The sequence below is a fragment of the Oncorhynchus nerka genome, linkage group LG18, assembly GCF_034236695.1.
Source record: "Oncorhynchus nerka isolate Pitt River linkage group LG18, Oner_Uvic_2.0, whole genome shotgun sequence".
NCBI classification, from domain to species: domain Eukaryota; kingdom Metazoa; phylum Chordata; class Actinopteri; order Salmoniformes; family Salmonidae; genus Oncorhynchus; species Oncorhynchus nerka.
Window position 1 is genome coordinate 74,282,440 of NC_088413.1, and position 18,555 is coordinate 74,300,994.

General features: G+C 44.8%; 1 protein-coding gene across 2 annotated transcripts; it reads right to left on the reverse strand.

Moving 5' to 3' along the window:
• Positions 1-497: 497 nt before the first annotated feature.
• On the reverse strand, positions 498-17,313 carry LOC115146439 (mitochondrial basic amino acids transporter). Of its 2 annotated transcripts, XM_029688508.2 has the most exons (4): positions 16,824-17,313; positions 14,932-14,975; positions 5,330-5,413; positions 498-4,147 (listed from the first exon to the last, which is right to left on the reverse strand). In XM_029688508.2, the coding sequence occupies exons 1-4, from the start codon at positions 16,861-16,863 to the stop codon at positions 3,374-3,376; spliced, it is 942 nt and encodes a 313-aa protein (XP_029544368.1). In that variant the 5' UTR covers positions 16,864-17,313; the 3' UTR covers positions 498-3,373. The 2 variants fall into 2 exon arrangements, 1 of the variants encoding a protein (XP_029544368.1); XR_010459799.1 differs by lacking the exons at positions 498-4,147; positions 14,932-14,975; positions 16,824-17,313 and adding an exon at positions 5,678-13,504 and having other exon boundaries at positions 5,326-5,413.
• Positions 17,314-18,555: the final 1,242 nt, after the last annotated feature.

Genomic DNA, 18,555 nt, shown 5'->3' on the forward strand with positions numbered 1-18,555 from the left:
AAATGCTTTAAAACACGTTGAGAAAGCCAATTGGCAAACAAACTGTCAACCATAAAGTAAAAGTACAGCTATCACGCTCAAACAAATAAATGGTGCTCCAAAACTATATTAAAAGATTTGTGAATAATATTTTGTTTCTGCTTTTAAGGGCATTTCTTTAGCAGAGGTCAGCATGTGGGAGGAGTAGGGGCTCGGGATAAGACCAGTTTCCCCACTGGTAATTACCAGTTGGGAGGAACGTTCATGTTGATTTTTCCCAGTCCGTATGCTGCCATTTACTAGGAGGTTATGAAACACAGCATCAGGCTTAGCCTTACATACATTACGATCGCGTTATTGACAACTCACCTTTTTTCACCTTGTTCAGTCGACCCATCGCTGCATGCCAGCTCAAAATCGTAAATGACCTTAAAATTGCGATCGTATTGAATCCTGGCCTTAGGCATAAATACAGACAATACTACTGTTACCGTGGCTTGAAAAGACACAACAAAGACTCATGATATTATTTGTTTTATTCTGACATGTTTTTTCCACATATTGCTTTGGTTGAAAGACATTACGACCGATACAGAACAAATATGACACGTACAAATTAAGAGTCTAGCACTTGTGCTCTTCTGACCAAATATCTAGCTCCGATTGGTCGTATTACATCACAGTAAAACAGAAAGGAAGCAGCATTCCATTTATTCGAGTTGCCCTCGAATGTCTAGGTGCTATAAAAGAAACAAGACGAGGGAGCGAAAGCACGGACCCAAATTCACAGTATAAATACATCATGAGTAACACGTCTCTGTACAAGCAATGTCGTCCATCATATAGAAACTAGTTAAGTAACACGTTCTTGTGAACCACATGGTTGCAATTCAAGTCAAGGTCTGTACGTGAAAAGACGCAATATTCAAGAGACTACTTTACACATACATATCATACTTGTAGAAAAATTTATAAAATAAAAATCATGAGATGTATAGTCAATATCATGTTTGTTTGTAAAAATTTTACCGCCTTTGCCCAAAATGTAACAATCAGGCTGTAGATTTATACTGCTAGGGACTATGCCACCTCAAATAAAGTACAATTCTATTGTACTAACAAAACATGTTTTAATCAAAACAATTATCATTTTTGCTCTGCACTTCGCTCATGACATTTCATGCAGTCATTTCAGCACACATGAGCAAATATTTCATTTAATGCTGAATCTTTCAGTAAAATGAGAAATAATGTGTCACCTTTACAAGGTCTGAGACAAGACGGAGTTGAAAATCATGACTGTTTAACTTTAGGATTATCTAGAAGAATGAAGGCAGCCCAATTCTGATCTATTTGGCAACAACTGGTATTTTGAACAAACAGATCAGCTCTTTCACCAATAATTGGGCAAAAGATCAGAATTGGGCTACCTGTATAAATTCAGCCAAGAGTAATTTAAAATCAGGAACCAGGTAATGCAGACCTCACACCAGACTCTGAAATATCCAGTGGCATTCCAACAGGGGAGATTTAAAAAAAAATTAAAAGTTAGTCGAGAGAATCTTCACCTATGGGTGCATTCACACTGCTCGCCGTAAAAATCCATGCAAGGAAGTAATTTCATTGGTCCTAGCCGGCAGAATCATTGATTAGAACCAATGAAATGGCTTCCTTTCTGGATGAGTCCCCCCCCCTCAAGCTGTGTGAATAGACCCTTAGTTTGGAATCCCTGGCTAGGACTCTACTAAATGAGTATTTTAATAGGAAAGCTTCATGTACAGTAGAGTATATGTACATACCTTCAGACCAGTGGAGGCTGCTGAGGGGAAAACGTCTCATAAATGGCCGGAACGGAACAAATGGAACAGTGTCAAACGCCTGGAAACCATGCGTTTGATACTACTCTACACAGATTCCACTCCAGTCATTACCACAAGCCCTTCAGACATAGAAATATACTCAGCTGTATATTTAAAAAAGATGAGGCCTGTCATTTATCATAGGTACACTTCAACGATGACAGACAAAATGAGAAAATCTCATTGGAGGATTTTTAATGAATTTATTTGCAAATGGTGGAAAATAAGTATTTGGTCACCTACAAACCAGCAAGATTTCTGGCTCACAGACCAGGCTCCTCTGTCCTCCACTCGTTACCTGTATTAATGGCACCTGTTTGAACTTGTTATCAGTATTAAAGACATCTGTCCACAACAGTCACACTCCAAACTCCACTATGGCCAAGACCAAAGAGCTGTCAAAGGACACCAGAAACAAAATTGTAGACCTGCACCAGGCTGGGAAGACTGAATCTGCAATAGGTAAGCAGCTTGGTTTGAAGAAATCAACTGTGGGAGCAATGATTAGGAAATGGAAGACATACAAGACCACTGATAATCTCCCTCGATCTGGGGCTCCACGCAAGATCTCACCCCGTGGGGTCAAAATGATCACAAGAACGGTGAGCAAAAATCCCAGAGCCACACAGGGGGACCTAGTGAATGACCTGCAGAGAGCTGGGACCAAAGTGACAAAGCCTACCATCAGCAAGGGCATTGAAGATGAAATGTGGCTGGGTCTTTCAGCATGACAATGATCCCAAACACACCGCCCGGGCAATGAAGGAGTGGCTTCGTAAGAAGCATTTCAAGGTCCTGGAGTGGCCTAGCCAGTCTCCAGATCTCAACCCCATAGAAAATCTTTGGAGGGAGTTGAAAGTCCGTGTTGCCCAGCAACAGTCCCAAAACACTGCTCTAGAGGAGATCTGCATGGAGGAATGGGCCAAAATACCAGCAACAGTGTGTGAAAACCTTGTGAAGACTTACAGAAAACATTTGAACTCTGTCATTGCCAACAAAGGGCATATAACAAATTATTGAGATAAACTGTTGTTATTGACCAAATACTTATTTTCCACCATAATTTGCAAATAAATTCATTAAAAATCCTACAATGTGATTTTCTGAATTTCTCATTTTGTCTCTCATAGTTGAAGTGTACCTACGATGAAAATTACAGGCCTCATCTTTTTAAGTGGGAGAACTTGCACAATTGGTGGCTGACTAAATACTTTTTTGCCCCACTGTACATGCATAAGGGATGACTAGGTCAGACATGTGTGCTTTTTCACTGCTAGTTTCTTTCCCAAATTACTTCTCAAAAATACTAAGTTATATAAAATTTTAAAAAGTGTACTCTGTAAAAACCAGGGGTCAAAATGGGACAAGTATTTACAAGCGCGGTTTACCATCTGAACATACATACATCTTGTAAAAATAGCCTTCGTGAAGCTGACGTTGAGCGGTCAAGTCACATCAGCTTATTAGCTGGTGCATTGTGGGACCACTTCCAACCCAATAAGGGTCACCAGAGCAGAAACACCACCTTCTCCCATTCACAAGCTTGAGGGCTGGCCCTGCTGTGGGCTCACAGTGAGAGAGGAGTGGGCAGGCTGGGGCTCGCAGTCATTGACGGCGCCCTCATCGTCTCGCATGTACATGAGGAACAGAGTCACGGTGGCGAAGGTTGTGGCGTTGACGGGGAACGCCCGGAGCAGCGTGGAGGTGAGGCCGTGCGTGAACACCCGCCAGCCCTCCCGCTTCAGGCTCTGACGCACACAGTCAGCGATGCCATTGTACTTGTTGTGGCCGCCCACGCCGTCCGCCTGGAGCCGGGACTTTATGACGTCAACAGGGTAGGTGGAGAGCCACGAGGTGATGCCAGACATGCCTCCGGCAAACAGCAACTTGAGGATCATGTAGGGGTCATCGGGTTCGCAGCCCAGAGAGCGTGTCAGTACATCGTAGGTCAGGAAGTAGATCCCGAAACCTGGTGTCTCGCGGACTAGCGTGGTCACCATACCCCGGTTGATACCGCGGAAGCCCTCCTTCCGGTAGATGCGCACCAGGCAGTCCAGAGAGTTCTTGTACAGCTTCTGCTTGGACTTCCTCTCACCCAACCCCTGCAGCTGCATGCGCGTCTTGGCCAGCTCCATGGGGCAGCAAATGACGCTCTGCAACGCGCCCGCCGACGCCCCGGCCAGGAACTGGTTGAGCGGCGTGTCATGGCCCAGCCTGCGCATGGCGTTGCCCTGGACACCGAACACGATGGCGTTGATGAAGGTCAGACCCATCATGGGGGAGCCAATGCCTTTGTACAGACCCGTCATCTGTGGACAGACAGAGAGACAGACAGAGCGAGAGACAGACAGAGCGAGAGACGTAACATGGTAATTTAAGTTGAATGAAGCTGAAGAACTTGGCACAAACACACAGTAGTAGTTTGCCACAGCCAAATCACACTTTCACCACAACAAAATGTTGCTTAAGGACATACTCTTCATAAGGCAATACTATAAGGCCAAAATACTAAGCTGCTATTTCACTATAATACTGACAGCCTTAACATAATACTTAACCGGCTAAAGTGACAAGGTGGTTCTCTTAATTTAGCCACGCAGCAAGCGTAACACCCCGATTGACCTTAGCTACTGATATGTCTTTCCCAACCTCCTCCCCCCCAGACTGGCCAATAGGCTCTCTGCTAGACTGACCTCTGTATTGAAGCCATAGAGATAGATAGAGGACTCATCTTTACATACAGTATGTGCCATTATAGCGTCTGTGCCAGCATTAGCAGCACCATTGAGGTTTACAACCCATAGGAATTCCCACCCAGTTGACAACTTTAAAATGGTGGAAGCCCTCAATGGAGCTGCCCATGTTAAAAACAGCCTTTTGGCCACTATCATTCTCTATGATTGAAGCACAAGACTAATGAGAAACCCTTCTGAGTAGAGCCCTGTTCTAACCAATGGTACAACAGCAGTTGGCACTGCACAGAGCACATGGCAATGCCTCATGGGCTGCAGTGCCAACTACCTCCCAAAACACATCAATCAATTTGAATGAAAGGATTTCACCACTGGTGACTACCCACACACCAGGGTTTCCGTTAGCCGGTAATTGCCGGCTTTTGACCAAAATAAATGATATGAACAGACGATTTTTTTTAAACAATTGCTGGCCAAATTGTCCGGGATAAAAAAAAAAAATCCCATTGCGAAAATACCACTTAATTCATTGATGGAAATATCAGTCAACGTCAACACAGTTGACCATCATGCTTATAGGTCTATTTTCATTCGTCTTCATTTATTCCATGTATAACACGTGCACAACATACCTAGACTATTTTGAGCGGAACATCACTTGTCAGACAACGCTAGAGATGCTGCAGCTTCTCAGCTTGTTGCTGATGGAGTGAAACATGCTTTTATAAAGCCAACAATTCTAAAACGCAATGTCAACAGTTTCTGACTTGATTCCGTAACGGTAGCGGTCGTACTCACCGACTCTTGCCTTACGATAGACTGGAAGCAATGATATGTGCCGCGGTACAGAGGTCTGTCCACACTCTGAACTTGGAGTCGTACCTGAAAATGGAATCTTCAATGTTAGCGAAAAAGCTCAGAAGGCAATATCGCCACATTTAATAACAATAAAGACAATCACACATAAAAGGCATAGGAAAAGAGAATATACACAACAAAAGACTAATGTACTACAATATAAGAGTAGATTTGGGTGACAAATTATGTTTAAGTATTTTGTGCTACTTATTTAAAAGTCTGAAAGATTTTTTTTTTCACAACACAAAAACAAAACACAGGGGAGAAAAAGACCTAGACCGTACTTACTAGCTAGGTCAAATCCGTGCAGAGGTTGTATATCCCTCATCTAAAACACAGTGACACTTATGCTGTTAAAGACAGCCCTCCCTGTTCAGGGATAAAACAAACAGTGTCCCTCCACATGTTTGTACTCAGAATATTATTTATTTATTTTTTTAATAAAAAAGTTTGACTCAAATTGTCAAAATATCAAGTACAAATATCCTGATACATGTGTTGTAACTTGTACGCTTAGAGATTATTACGAGTACACAGCAAAAAATATTTCAAGATTCAGTGTCTGAAAATTACAGCTTTTAGAAGACTAATCGTATGAGAAGATAAACATTTCAGTATAAACCTCGTAAATTGCATCATTAAACAATTAAACCTGATTATTAGGCTCAAAATAGCCTCTCATGCAAACTGTATTGCCATGATTGGTATAACTTTACTAGAAATGTACTTTAAAAAATACCTTGCACACTGCCTTAAATTATATAGGTTTACCGGCAGGTTGGAAGTAGAATCTTGTATACAGGGGGATCCATAGCATTCAAAAATGCAAACCCCTAAAATGTGAGACGAAAAAAACAGAAAAACACCTGCAGATACACTTGAGGGTACAAAACAACCTGACCAGGTGAAAGCTATGATCCGTTGTTAAAAGGGGAGGAGACAGGTTAAAGAATCATTTTTAAGCCTTGAGATAATTGAGACATCAGAGGGTGAATGCGCAAGACAAAATATTTAAGTGCCTTTGAACGGGGTATGGTAGTAGGTGCCAGGCACACCAGTTTGTGTCAAGAACTGCGACACGGCCCCTTTTGCGGGTCATTATTTGAAGCTTTATTCAATCCCGCCTAACAGGCCAATCAGAGCAGTGTGTGTACGCCCCGAGTGTCTTATAACACACTGCACTGGTTTCCTCATTCTTAGCCTCGAGTCCATCTGGTTACTAGCCCGATAAGCAGCTTTATTCAGTAAACTAGCTCTCAACTTAACAGTTCCTTTCAGTGTGGGTTACTACCCCAACACATAGCATTGAGTGGCTTGTTTTCTATTTTTCAGGAATACTGCTAACTTCAGCTTCACTTTACAGAGTGAAGTTACCTCAGTTAGCAGCACTTTTTGTCATCGGCTAGATACTGTACACCGGTTGCCTGGCATACACACAATTGGCATCGCTAGCTGCACTGCTTTAGCGTCCTGCTAATAGCAGGTTCCCACAAATTTTAGCTACTTCTACCCGGGGTCTCTAGCTCTGTCGGTTCCCACTTTCGGAGTTAGCTAGCTGAACTTTCGTGTATCTTGGCTAGCTAGTGGGCTAACCGCACCACTGGTGTTTTAGCTAGCAATCTCTGGGCTAAAGCCCCATTCGGTTTGTTTGGCTAGCATGAGCGTTTGTTTCTTCAGTGTGTTACCCCACCATTGTGTTTCAGTATGATATGTTAGATAAAGGAATAACGACAGACACCAATGTTAGGTTCAATAGCCTTGTTTGTGCATTGTACGAATGGCTACAACTCGAGTCCGGGGAACAGTCCGGCTAGTCGATTACCTATCAACTAGACTCCGTAACATCATCCTTTTCAATAGAAAGTGCAAACATAAAGGCATAACATTAAATTCTTAACAGTCAGGTCATAACAATAGAAAAGCATTACATTTCTTTTTTACTTCAGTTGTCATCTTCCTTTTTTACTTTCAATTTAATTATTGAAGAACAAATATAGATTTTAATTAACCGAGGGCAAGTTAACAGTCCCTTGCTTACAGAGTAAGCCTGTCCTGTCCGGTGGCTTGCACAGCCGACCCACCCGTGAGTAAGTATTGGCTCTGACAGGGGTAGGATTAGGGGCACGAGCTGGAGAGCTTGGTGGGGTAGAAGCCTCACCTTCGGTTGGCCCATGTCTCAATTCTGCACCCCTTACCCTTAGGCCTGGACTGTGATCCAGCTCATCTAGGTGAGTGAATGGCGTGTTCTGGTTTGTCTGCTCTGCTACGCGCAGATCACCCGATTGCGACGATAGAGGGAGCCACCAACATCCACCAGGTAAGAACGTGGTGCAACTCTCTGCAGGCATGTGCCCAGCCTCCAAAGTCCTGTGTGGTCTCCCGGCAGCGGTTTCATCCTTATCGTTTCACCCACCTCCAGCTCTGGTAGGTCCCGAGCAGTCCGGTCGTAGAAGCACTTAGCGAGCTGCTTTCTGTGACGCAGTTTGTCCGTGACGCCAACCATGACGCAGGGCTCAAGTAGCTTGTTAGCTACGGGGATGGTAGTCTTCAGACGTCTGGACAGAAGGCGTTGTGCTGGGCTGCTGTCCATGTTTTCAGTGGGTGTGTTCCTCCACTGTAAGATCGCTTTCCATGGGTCGTTGCTGTCGCGCAAGGCCCTGCTTAACAGGTTTTTTGCAATCTTGACAGCTGATTCTGCCTTGCCATTTGCTTTTGGGTGTCTTGGAGAGGAGGTCACGTGGTCAAACTCCCATTCTGAGGCGAAACGCTTGAACTGCGCAGTGAATTGTGGGCCATTGTCCGTGATTACCTTGTCAGGCTGACCTTGCCTTGCAAACTGCGCCTTGCAGCGCTTTATGACCGTCTCTGCAGACAAGTCAGGGAGCAGTTCAATTTCCCAAAAGTCAGAGTAGTGATCAATGATGAGAAGATAGTCCTTTTGTCTGTGGCTGAATAAGTCCATGCTGACGATTTGCCAGGCCCTTGTGGGCAGTTCGTGTGACATCATGGTTTCCTTTTTCTGTTCATGAGCGTACTCATTGCATGTGGTACAGTTGCTGACAAAGTCTTTAATTTCTGCTTGCATGTTTGGCCAGTATAATGTTTCACGAGCCTGGCGGTAGCATGCATCACCTCCAACGTGACTGGAGTGTATGCGAGTAAGCATCTCTGGACGTAGTGATTTGGGAATAATGACCTTCTGACCTCTGAACAAGATGCCATTTTGCACGCTGATCTCATCTCGAAAGGTCCAGTATTCTCTCACTGTGAAAGGTGTCTCCTCTTTCAGGTATGGCCAACCTGCGAGAGCCATGGACTTCAGTGACTGTAGGCGTTCGTCCTTGTCAGTGTGTTGCCTTATCTGGGCTAGGCGGTGATCTGTGACGTTTAAGTAGTCTGCCTGATTGATCTGTTGAACATCTTGTTGTTCCTGCTGTAGCGAACAGATGGCCTGCCGCTGATAGACAGTGCCTCTGCCTGTACATTGTGTTGTTGCCCTGCTCAGTGTGTCGCTGATGTACATCTCTGGTCCTGGCTTGTAAATGACCTTCAGGCTGTAGTTTTGCAGAGTCAGGAGCATGCTTTGAAGCCTCTTGGGCGCGTTGAGGAGAGGTTTACTGAATATGGCAATGAGTGGTTTGTGGTCAGTTTCAGCGATGACCAGGTCTCGCCCATATAAGTAGTGATGGAATCGCTGGCAGGAGAAGACGATGCTGAGGCACTCTTTCTCAATTTGTGCATAGTTTTGTTCGGTGGGGGTGAGCGCTCTCGAGGCAAACGCAACGGGCTGGCCTTCCTGCATAAGGCAGCATCCAAGTCCCCTTTGGCTGGAGTCGCTCTGGATTGTGACAGGCTTCATGACGTCGTAGTAGCGCAACGCTGGCATGGATGAAGCCAGAGATTTCATCTTCTGCACTGCGGCCTCGTGCTTGGGTAGCCAGTGCCATGGTGTATCTTTGTCCAGCAACCGGCGCAGAGGCTCACAGACTGCTGATAGGTGTGGCATGAACTTTGCAAAGCCGATGAGACGCTGTACTCCTTTTGCATCAGACGGGTTTGGCATGTCGAGGATCGCTCTGACCTTGTCTGGGTCTGGCTTCAGGCCTTTTGCCGAGAGAATGTGGCCATGGAAGTCTTTCACCTTGAACTGCAGCTTCTTCAGGCCAAGGCGAAGCTTAACTGATCGGCAGCGCTCCATCAGTGCCAGGAGCTTCACATCGTGGTCGCGTACTGCTTCTTCGTCTGTGTCACCACAGCCTACGATCAGGACATCATCTGCGATGGGTTCAATGCCCTTGAGCCCAGCCAGTAACTCGTGCTGCTTACGTTGGTATATCTCAGACGCCACCGAGACACCAAACGGGAGCTTGAGCCAGCGTTTCCGACCCCAGGGGGTCCAGAAGGTAGTCATGAGGCTGCTTTCTTCATCCAGCTTGCATTGAAGGAATGCATCTCGGGCATCCACCAAGGTGAAAATCCTGGCCTTGGGAAGCTTATAGAGGACATCCTCTAGTGTCGGCATGATGTAGTGGGATCGTTTCAGTGCTTGGTTCAAATGCTTTGGGTCGATACAGACCCTCAGCTTCTCTGGTTTTTTCACTATGACCATATTGCTGATCCAGTCAGTTGGTTCAGTCACAGATGTCATGTGGCCATCGGCCTCATACTTGTCCAGCTGGGCCTTCACAGCCACTTTCATTGCAATGGGCACATTGCGAGGAGCACACTGGACTGGAGTGATGCTCTCATCCACTTCAAAGTGTACCTCCCCAGGCACTGATTCAATGGGCATGTTGAATACATCGTCATATCTGCTAAGTAGTTGTTCTTTGGACAGGGGTCCATGCTGGACATGATCCACAATGTGCAGGTCATTTGGTACAGTGAACTGCATCAGTCCCAGGCGTTCGCATGTAGAGCCTGAGAGGAGAGGATGTTGACTGGTTTTTACAATCTCAAACTCCAGCTTGTGTTTGCGTCCCCGAATAACACATTCGGTCTCAAAGGTGCCCATAGAGCTCATTAGCTCTCCTGAGTACAGCTTTAGTCTAGTATCGCTGGGCAATAGATGTGTGTCAGGTGCCAGATTGATTTTGTCTTTGTAGCTCATTACGTTGCATGTAGCACCAGAATCCAGTTGACATTGTTGTTGCTTGTTGTGTAATCGTAGTGTCACAAACCATTTCTTCCCTCTTGAGTGTACAGCCCCAATGGATTCATGCATGTAAATGTCACTTTCACTTTTCAGCTCTGAACATTGAATGACATCAACACAGTGAATCTTGCCCTCACTCACCCTTCTTTTGCTTTTGAGACACACTTTTGCAAAATGATTATTAGTTCCACAAGCTCTGCATGGTTTTCCGTAGGCAGGGCAGTGCTCTTTGCCACGTGTGTGTATTCCCACAGTATTTACATGCTACGGGGCTCTCTGTGTTCACCGTTCGTGGTGAATTGCTCTGCCTCGATTGATTTAGTCTGAATGTCTGCCTAGCAACAGCGTGAACGGTATCAACGTCGGAGCGTGGGGTTTCGATTTCTATTGCTCTCATTCTCATGTCAGTGACTTCAGCAGTGCGGCACATTTCAATGGCAGTTACTAATGTTAAGTCTCTCTCTCTCAGTAGACGCCGGCGTGTATCCTCATTTGCAATTCCCAGCACTATTTTGTCACGAATCAATTCATCTTTCAATCCCCCGTATTCACAAGTGGCGGATTTCTCTCTCAAACGGGTTACAAAGTTGTGTACTGACTCACCCTCTTCCTGTTTACAGCTTCCGAAAACGAACCGCTCATAAATTACGTTTCTGGCGGGTTTGAAGTAATTCTCCAATGCATCCAATATAGCCTTTGCATCACACTGTTGACGTACTGTGAGGGTGAGATTGTGCCGGTAGATATGCCTGCATTCGCTGCCCATTAAACTCCTCAGAGTTGCTGCTTGTACCTCGTTGGGTTTCTCATGTAGACCGGTCGCCAGCGCATAGTCCTCGAATTCATCCCTGAAGTTGTCCCAATTAGTATTCCAGTCCCCTGTGAGAACCATGGGATTTGGTGGCGGAATGTTCGCTGCCATAGCAATGGAATATGAGATTTCTTTGCCTTCAGTCATCGACGTAGGTAGTGATGCTAGCTAGGCAGCTAACAACGAGTTCATCAGTGTTGTGAGTAGGAAACGGCGTGTGTTCGCATATGGAACGTAACTGCGCCTATACTGTACTTAGCTACAAAAATAACAAACGTGTGTTATCCGAGCCACTTCTGATACCATGTTTCAGTATGATATGTTAGATAAAGGAATAACGACAGACACCAATGTTAGGTTCAATTGCCTTGTTTGTGCATTGTACGAATGGCTACAACTCGAGTCCGGGGAACAGTCCGGCTAGTCGATTACCTATCAACTAGACTCCGTAACACATTGAAGCACCTTTTTTTCATTCCCCTGTGAAAGATAACCCAGCTGTTCGTTCTACCTCAAGTTACTTGGTTTATAGACCGAGTCAGCACTTTGTATCCCACGCAACGCCTCGGCTAGCTGGCTATCTAAACTCAGGTTAAGAAAGCCAGCTAATTCACTACACTGAAAGTTTAAAGACGGCATTTATTTCTCACCACCCTGCTAAATAAAGCAGTCCGTTTCTGCTTACCTGGCTCAAACTCACATTACCCAGTGTCTCTCCCAAATTCCCATTGTAGGAGCAGCGCGTGGAGTGGCTAGCTAGCCCCCCGGTAATTCCATTTGCTTTTGTCCGTCCTGTCGAAACGCAATGTCCAACAGGCTTACCGGCCAAGTAGTCAGGGAAAGGGGAGAAAAAGCAGCAAAAGCCTAGCAACGCTCACCCTGGCAACTGCAGGCATTACACGTCCGGGACGCTATGGAGGCTCCCATCGACCCCGCTAGTTGTGTGCATTGAGCTCAGCTGGACTCGTGTCCTTAGACATGAAGTACATGGAAAGTATTGCCCAGGCCTCATACCTGCACGAGGACAACTCAGTTGACAACGAAGTCCCAGAGGGAGAAGCTACTTTAGGCATCCCCTCAGTCTGCGCTTCAGGCTGATTCGGAGAATTCCCCACTTTTACCAGGGGGTGGACATTAATGCCGACGAATCCGGATGTGAGGACGACGGCATGTCTCTTGCCACATTAGGCAGCACCCTTTGACCAGCAGATGGATTACACCACAGAAGAATTTATCCTCTGCTCAGTTTGTGCTACCCAGCCAGGCTGAAGAGGTAGGGCAGGAGTCAATAACTGACCTTTCTTCGAAGGCAATCAAATGCGCTGCCCTACCTGAATGGACAGATCGATCCCACCAGGCCAGGTTAAATTCTAAGAAAACGAGAGTGAGGCGCTGGGCTCTGTTACCACAGAAGCAAGCCCTGAATCCCCAGAAGCCAGCCCTGAATCCCCAGAAGCCCACATTCACCCAGGTCGTCACTAGGAGTCCTCCCTCACAGAACTGGAGGATCCCCAAGAAGTCTCAGCCTTCTCCTGCAGCTCCGACCCTGGGACAGACAGTCCGGTCACCAGCAACGCGGTGCCTCGGGCATCACTCCAAGCAATTAGCAGTGGATACCCCCTTGGCGCCATCTGTTGGGAAGAATCAGCACACCTAGCGCAAGGCACAGGGCCTCGATAAGCTGGCAGAACTCCTCTGACCTCAACGACCATAGTCTCCTCTGGAGTCCTGCTTCAAGTCACACGTTTGTTTACACATAGCATAGGTGTAGCACAGGAGCCAGCCTCCCCAGCCCTCACCATTGCCTGTTTTGCACTGCAACATCAGCCACATACTAGATGTGTCTGAAGCTTCCTGGGCTCCATGATTGTAGTGGTTCTGCTTGGTCTCCTTAACTCAACTATCCAGCTGTGGGTGACCTCACTCTGCTTGAACTAGTCTATCCACAGGTACGTGCTTCTCTCAGCAAAGTGTCTATCGGCACTTCAATCCCTTCAAACTTCAAACTTTTGTCCATTCCTACAGGGCCAACATGTCCTTGTCAGGTCAGACAATAGGCCAACGGTGACATACGTCAGCCCCGTTTCTCGCCTTGGCCAAGCCCGCTAGCGACCTTCACGAATGCTCGGTCCATCCTTCATGCACTCAGTTCCCCCCCCCCCCCCCCAACTACTTCAAGGATATGACACGTCCTAACGTTGCATTAATTTCTAAGGGTCATTCAAGCCACTGACCTCTTCCACCTTCCGCCGTGTTCTTCTCCAGAGCAGCGGCACCTTAACACATTGTGTCCGGTGTCGCGCCCAGCGCATCTACATGGACAGGACTAGGCCATTCTGAAACTATGACCAACTGTTTGCTTTGCCAACCCTGCTTTGTCCAAACACCTCTCCCATTGGAGGCTATCGCCAAGGCGTACAGTTGTTGGGGATTGCAGTCTCTGAGAACATTCCACTAGAGGAATTGCCACATACGGGGCACTGTGAATATTATGTTCTCTGACTTGTGTAAGAGGTAGTTCTTAGAATGAGGAAACCAGAGTAGTGCAGGGTGTTAGACACACAGGGCATACACCCACAAAGCTCTGATTGGTGTGATTGAATAAGGCTTCAACCAATGACCCGTAAAGAAGGCGTGTCCCATAGTGAGAGGTCTCCCTCATCTCCTTCAAAGAACCGGGGTTACATACCGTAATCCCAAGTTTCCTGTGTGTATTAAGAATGGTCCACCACCCAGACAGACATCCTGACAACTGTGGGAAGCATTGGACTCAACATGGGTCAGAATCCCTGTAGAACTTGACACCTTGTAGAGTCCATGACCCAATGAAGTGTATAACTTGACTGTTTATTCACAGAGCTTTCCAATGACCTATGCTGTCACAGCTCCAACATATCATGTGGCTTAGGTGTTAATCAAAACTATATTTGGGTAATGCATATGATGAGTGTAGGGGTCAGCTGAGCTTAAGGCTATACACTCACTCATACAAAAAAAAAAGGGCATATCTTGAAATGTCAACTATAACAGACAGAAACCTGTCATGCTTCTAGATAAGTTAATTGTTTGTTGTGTGCACATACTGTTGCTCAGCAAGCTTCAACATGCACTGCCAACATGCCATACAGAGACAACAGCTCCATCTCTGGTTCATGAGCTAACTAGGAGATGTCTGTTCCGTTCCAGGAGGAGATTGTGTTGCAGTAAGACACTGGGTTAAGAATGTTATGTGCTCTACATTTTAAACAGCAGTGTGTAGATATGACTAGGTCAGAAAACCAGGAAAAATACCCACACGTGTGTGTGTGTGTGTGTGTGTGTGGTCTGGGGAAAAAAAGTGCAGTTTGCTATATGTAAGTAATAGCTGAGAAATGCAGTTCTGAAACATTTTGATTGGGAGAGAGCATGAATATTTCATACTTTATCAAACACTTTGGGTCATCTAATCTATATTCAAATGTGCCCTTTTGAGGAGCCTTGATAAACCCCACAGTAGCTAAATAGGAATTACATTCCATTGCGATTTCTAAAAATGACACGTGCCAGGCACTTGCCAACCAGATAAAACAAACCCACCTTTACAGTGTCAAAAGGATGCCCGACCAAGACACCGGCAGCACCTGGAAGTGACAAAGATGAACAATTAATCAGCACTTGTTGGAGGAGGTTGATATGTAATGTGGTCTAAAGCTATGTGAAACAATTACAAACTTGAAGAAAGAATGGTAACTAAGTACAAGTATAGGTACAGTAAACAGCATTGAGACACTTTAATACTCAAGTCTTTGAGCCTAGACCTGATGCAAGTTATTACACGTTCAGTGGTGGTGGGTGCATGTTTGAATATCAAGTGCATTACACAAGAACAAACAGTCTTCTCTGGACTGCCCATCAGCTGTTCACTGTACTGAACATGTGTCCTTGACATTGTTAGCGAGAAGAAAACGCAATACTGTGTGACACCACCTGTACATCACAGGATAAAACCTTAACTAGGGCCGTTTCAGGTTAGGGGCACTTGTATGTGTTCTGGCTTGGTGTTTGAGTGAGTGAACCAGTGGTGCATTCATGTGATTCTCATGAAACCCGTTTTAAAACATGAGTTACAAAACCCATGATGCATCTGCAAAAATCAATTTTCCTTCTGTGTGTGGTGTACAAACAAGCATTTCACTGCACCTGCACAATTTCATATGCAACCAATACAATTTTACATTTTTAAAGTCCATTTTTTAAATACTTTTGCCTGAATTATTTTACATTTTCCCCCAAATTCATCCAGACTCAATTCGCGGGTAATTTTACTTCAGAAAAACCTAACTTATTTGAATAAAACAAAATATGTTGCTGTAGTTTGTCCAGAAATAATTTTTAAAAAATGGTATACTAGTTCAAGTGTTACTTTAATATTTATGTACAAACAGTTTCTGGACATCTCATTTTGGTAACACTAAGTTCCTGTAAACACTCCAGTTTTTAAATAAAAATGTATTCACCCATGATGCATCATTTAGGAGTAGTCATCCTTAGATGAGCACAAGTTCATTTATTTGCCTTCAGAAGGAGAAGGTTCTTATTCTCAAACTCTGCCTTCACCCCACTTGGTCTTCTCAAAAAAACGGCTAAAAAGCTCAAATTGGGGTTCTGAGGAGTATTTGTCTGTAATAAAGCTAATTCTGATTGGCTGGGCCGGGCTCCCTAGTGAGTTGGCCTGGCTGCCTATTGGAGGGCATAGGCCCACCCACCGCTGCCCAGTCATGTGAAATCCATAGATTAGGGTTTAGGGAATTTATTTCAAACATATTGATAGGATGTTAAGAATTGACTTTCTGTGGATAAGAATTTTAACAATGTAGTAAAAATCAAATTAACCGGTAAAATGCTACAGAGGTCCAATTTCACAACGCCCAAGGGTTAAAACTACACCTGGTTTAGTTTAGGGGGAATTCTGTGTATCCTGATAAATCTGAAGAATGTACCAAGTTCGCTCGTTATAGTCACCATTTTTGACTATGTGAAGTTGAATTTGTATGTCGCTAATGTAATTGGTGCTCGAGAGGGACTGCCCATTTTTAACACTCGCAGCACATGGTTTGGAATGAATGGAATTGTCTGGCTGCGAGTATAAAGTTGCACAAAGATATATTTTGTGATTCTAAGAAAACAGGTTTAGCCAGAAAAACAATTAATAGGAATTCACAACAATAGCGGCAAGAAATTGTACTAGACAATAAACAGTACTCTGTAATTTTCCATTCATGAAATGTTAATTGGGGGGCAAACTTGCGCCATCACTAGGCACACTTCTGCATTTGGCTAACTAGCTTTGCTAGCCAAACTCATGAATCATTTATTCAAAGCGTTTCCAAACTGATGCATTTTGCAAACATTACTCCGTGCTGCCACGTAGCAAGCATTGAAGCAATCTATCCACGGGTATGCTTTCTAACAAACGTTAATTAACTTACCTCCTATGCATCCTGCTGCAAAGTCCAATGTAAAGTCCATTCCCTCAAGGAGTCTTTGAATTAGTCAAAAGCTAGCTCTCAATAAGTCTGTATTTCTCCGTAGCACACGGGGCTAATTCAAAGGTCTGGCTTGGTGCAACAGCTAGCTACAATCTTTATTGCTTCAAACTAGACGAATACTTTAGTTAACTATCAGTTTCGACCTGTAGTTTGATGGCTGCATCTGTAACGTTAAAGGATAGCTGAATTGCTAGATACAGTAACGTAAAGTAGCTCGTTCTCGTCTCCTCTTGAATAAAAGCGAGTTTGCGAAGGGCTGTTGATGACAGTACCCAGGTGAGCTCGGGAATAAGACAGATCGCTAAGTAGCTTAATGTGTATGATTTGATTATTGAATTGAGGCGCTCCCACAGTTCACTACCTAGCTACCCCCCACCAGCTGTCTTCTTCCTTCCGCACGCTGTCTCTATTTCTGACTGTATCCCGTGAGATTCAAAGCCCCTTTTAACCAAGCATGTAGCCCAATCAGATCACTGTCATTAAGACAACACCCCTACCGCCCCGCACGCTGATTGGCTCGAGTTGATTTTCCACGGGTTATGATCAAAAGCACCGACCACAATACTTTCTGATCCAAACAACTGATTTATGATCAGCTCTCCCTAACCTAGTCTAACCATTTACTCCTAGTACTCTAGTACCCAAGTATCAAAACAGATCATAGACCAGATGTTACGGGGAAAATATGGTAAAATATTAACCAAGACAAATGAAGATTGCAACATCTATAGCATTTTAGACATTCTGAAAAAACAATCTGGGAAAAAACCTAACTCTATGTTAACATTTGCAATATTTGCATATTCAGCCTTATTCTTGAAAGTGACCAAAGGTACTTCATTTTTTTAGGTTTAATACTATAGTTTCTTTATACTTCTGTGAATATTTGTTGGTGTATTTTATCCATTGGGATGTTGACGCATTGGGGCATTTCAACAGTGCTTGTTTGTTTTCCTACCAGACGTGTCATCCTTTTGGCTTATACACCAACAATAAGACTTCTTGAGTCACTGATACCTGACCCTCCCCTGCTTGCCATGCCCATGTTTTCATAACTGGTATCCAATTTTATCACTTGAGAGAGAGGAAGAGAGAGGGGGGGGGACAGAGAGACAGAGAGACAGAGAGAGAGGGGGTACTAAATGCATGTGTATGTATAGTGCGTATGTTATCGTGTATGTGTGTATGCATGTGTCTGTGCCAATGTTTGTGTTGCTTCACAGTCCCCGTTTTGAATCAATGTGGAAAACTGATTGGATTCACACATATCAGAGTATGCACTGACTGCCTGCCAAGTCTCTTCACTGACATTTTCAACCTCTCCCTGACCGAGTCTGTAATAACTACATGTTTCAAGCAGACCACCATAGTTCCTGTACCCAAAAACACCAAGGTAACCTGTCTAAATGACTTCCGCCCCATAACAATCAGATCTGTAGCCAAGAAATGCTTTGAAATGGCTCACATCAACACCATCATCTCGGACACCCTGGACCCACTCAAATTCACATACCTCCCCAACAGATCCACAGATGAAGCAAGCTCTATTGCACTCCACACGGCCCTCTCCCCTGGACAAGAGTAACACCTATGTGAGAATGCTGTTCATTGACTATGGCTCAGCGTTCAACACCATAGTACCCTCCAAGCTCACCAGTAAGCTCAGGACTTC

Excerpts from the sequence above, each read along its gene's own strand:
- LOC115146439 (XM_029688508.2), bottom strand. The coding sequence starts at position 16,863 with ATGGACTTTACATTGGACTTTGCAGCAGGATGCATAGGAG. Across the intron at positions 14,976-16,823 it reads TGCAGCAGGATGCATAGGAG|GTGCTGCCGGTGTCTTGGTC; the intron begins GTAAGTTAATTA and ends TGTCACTTCCAG. Across the intron at positions 5,414-14,931 it reads ATCCTTTTGACACTGTAAAG|GTACGACTCCAAGTTCAGAG; the intron begins GTGGGTTTGTTT and ends TTCCATTTTCAG.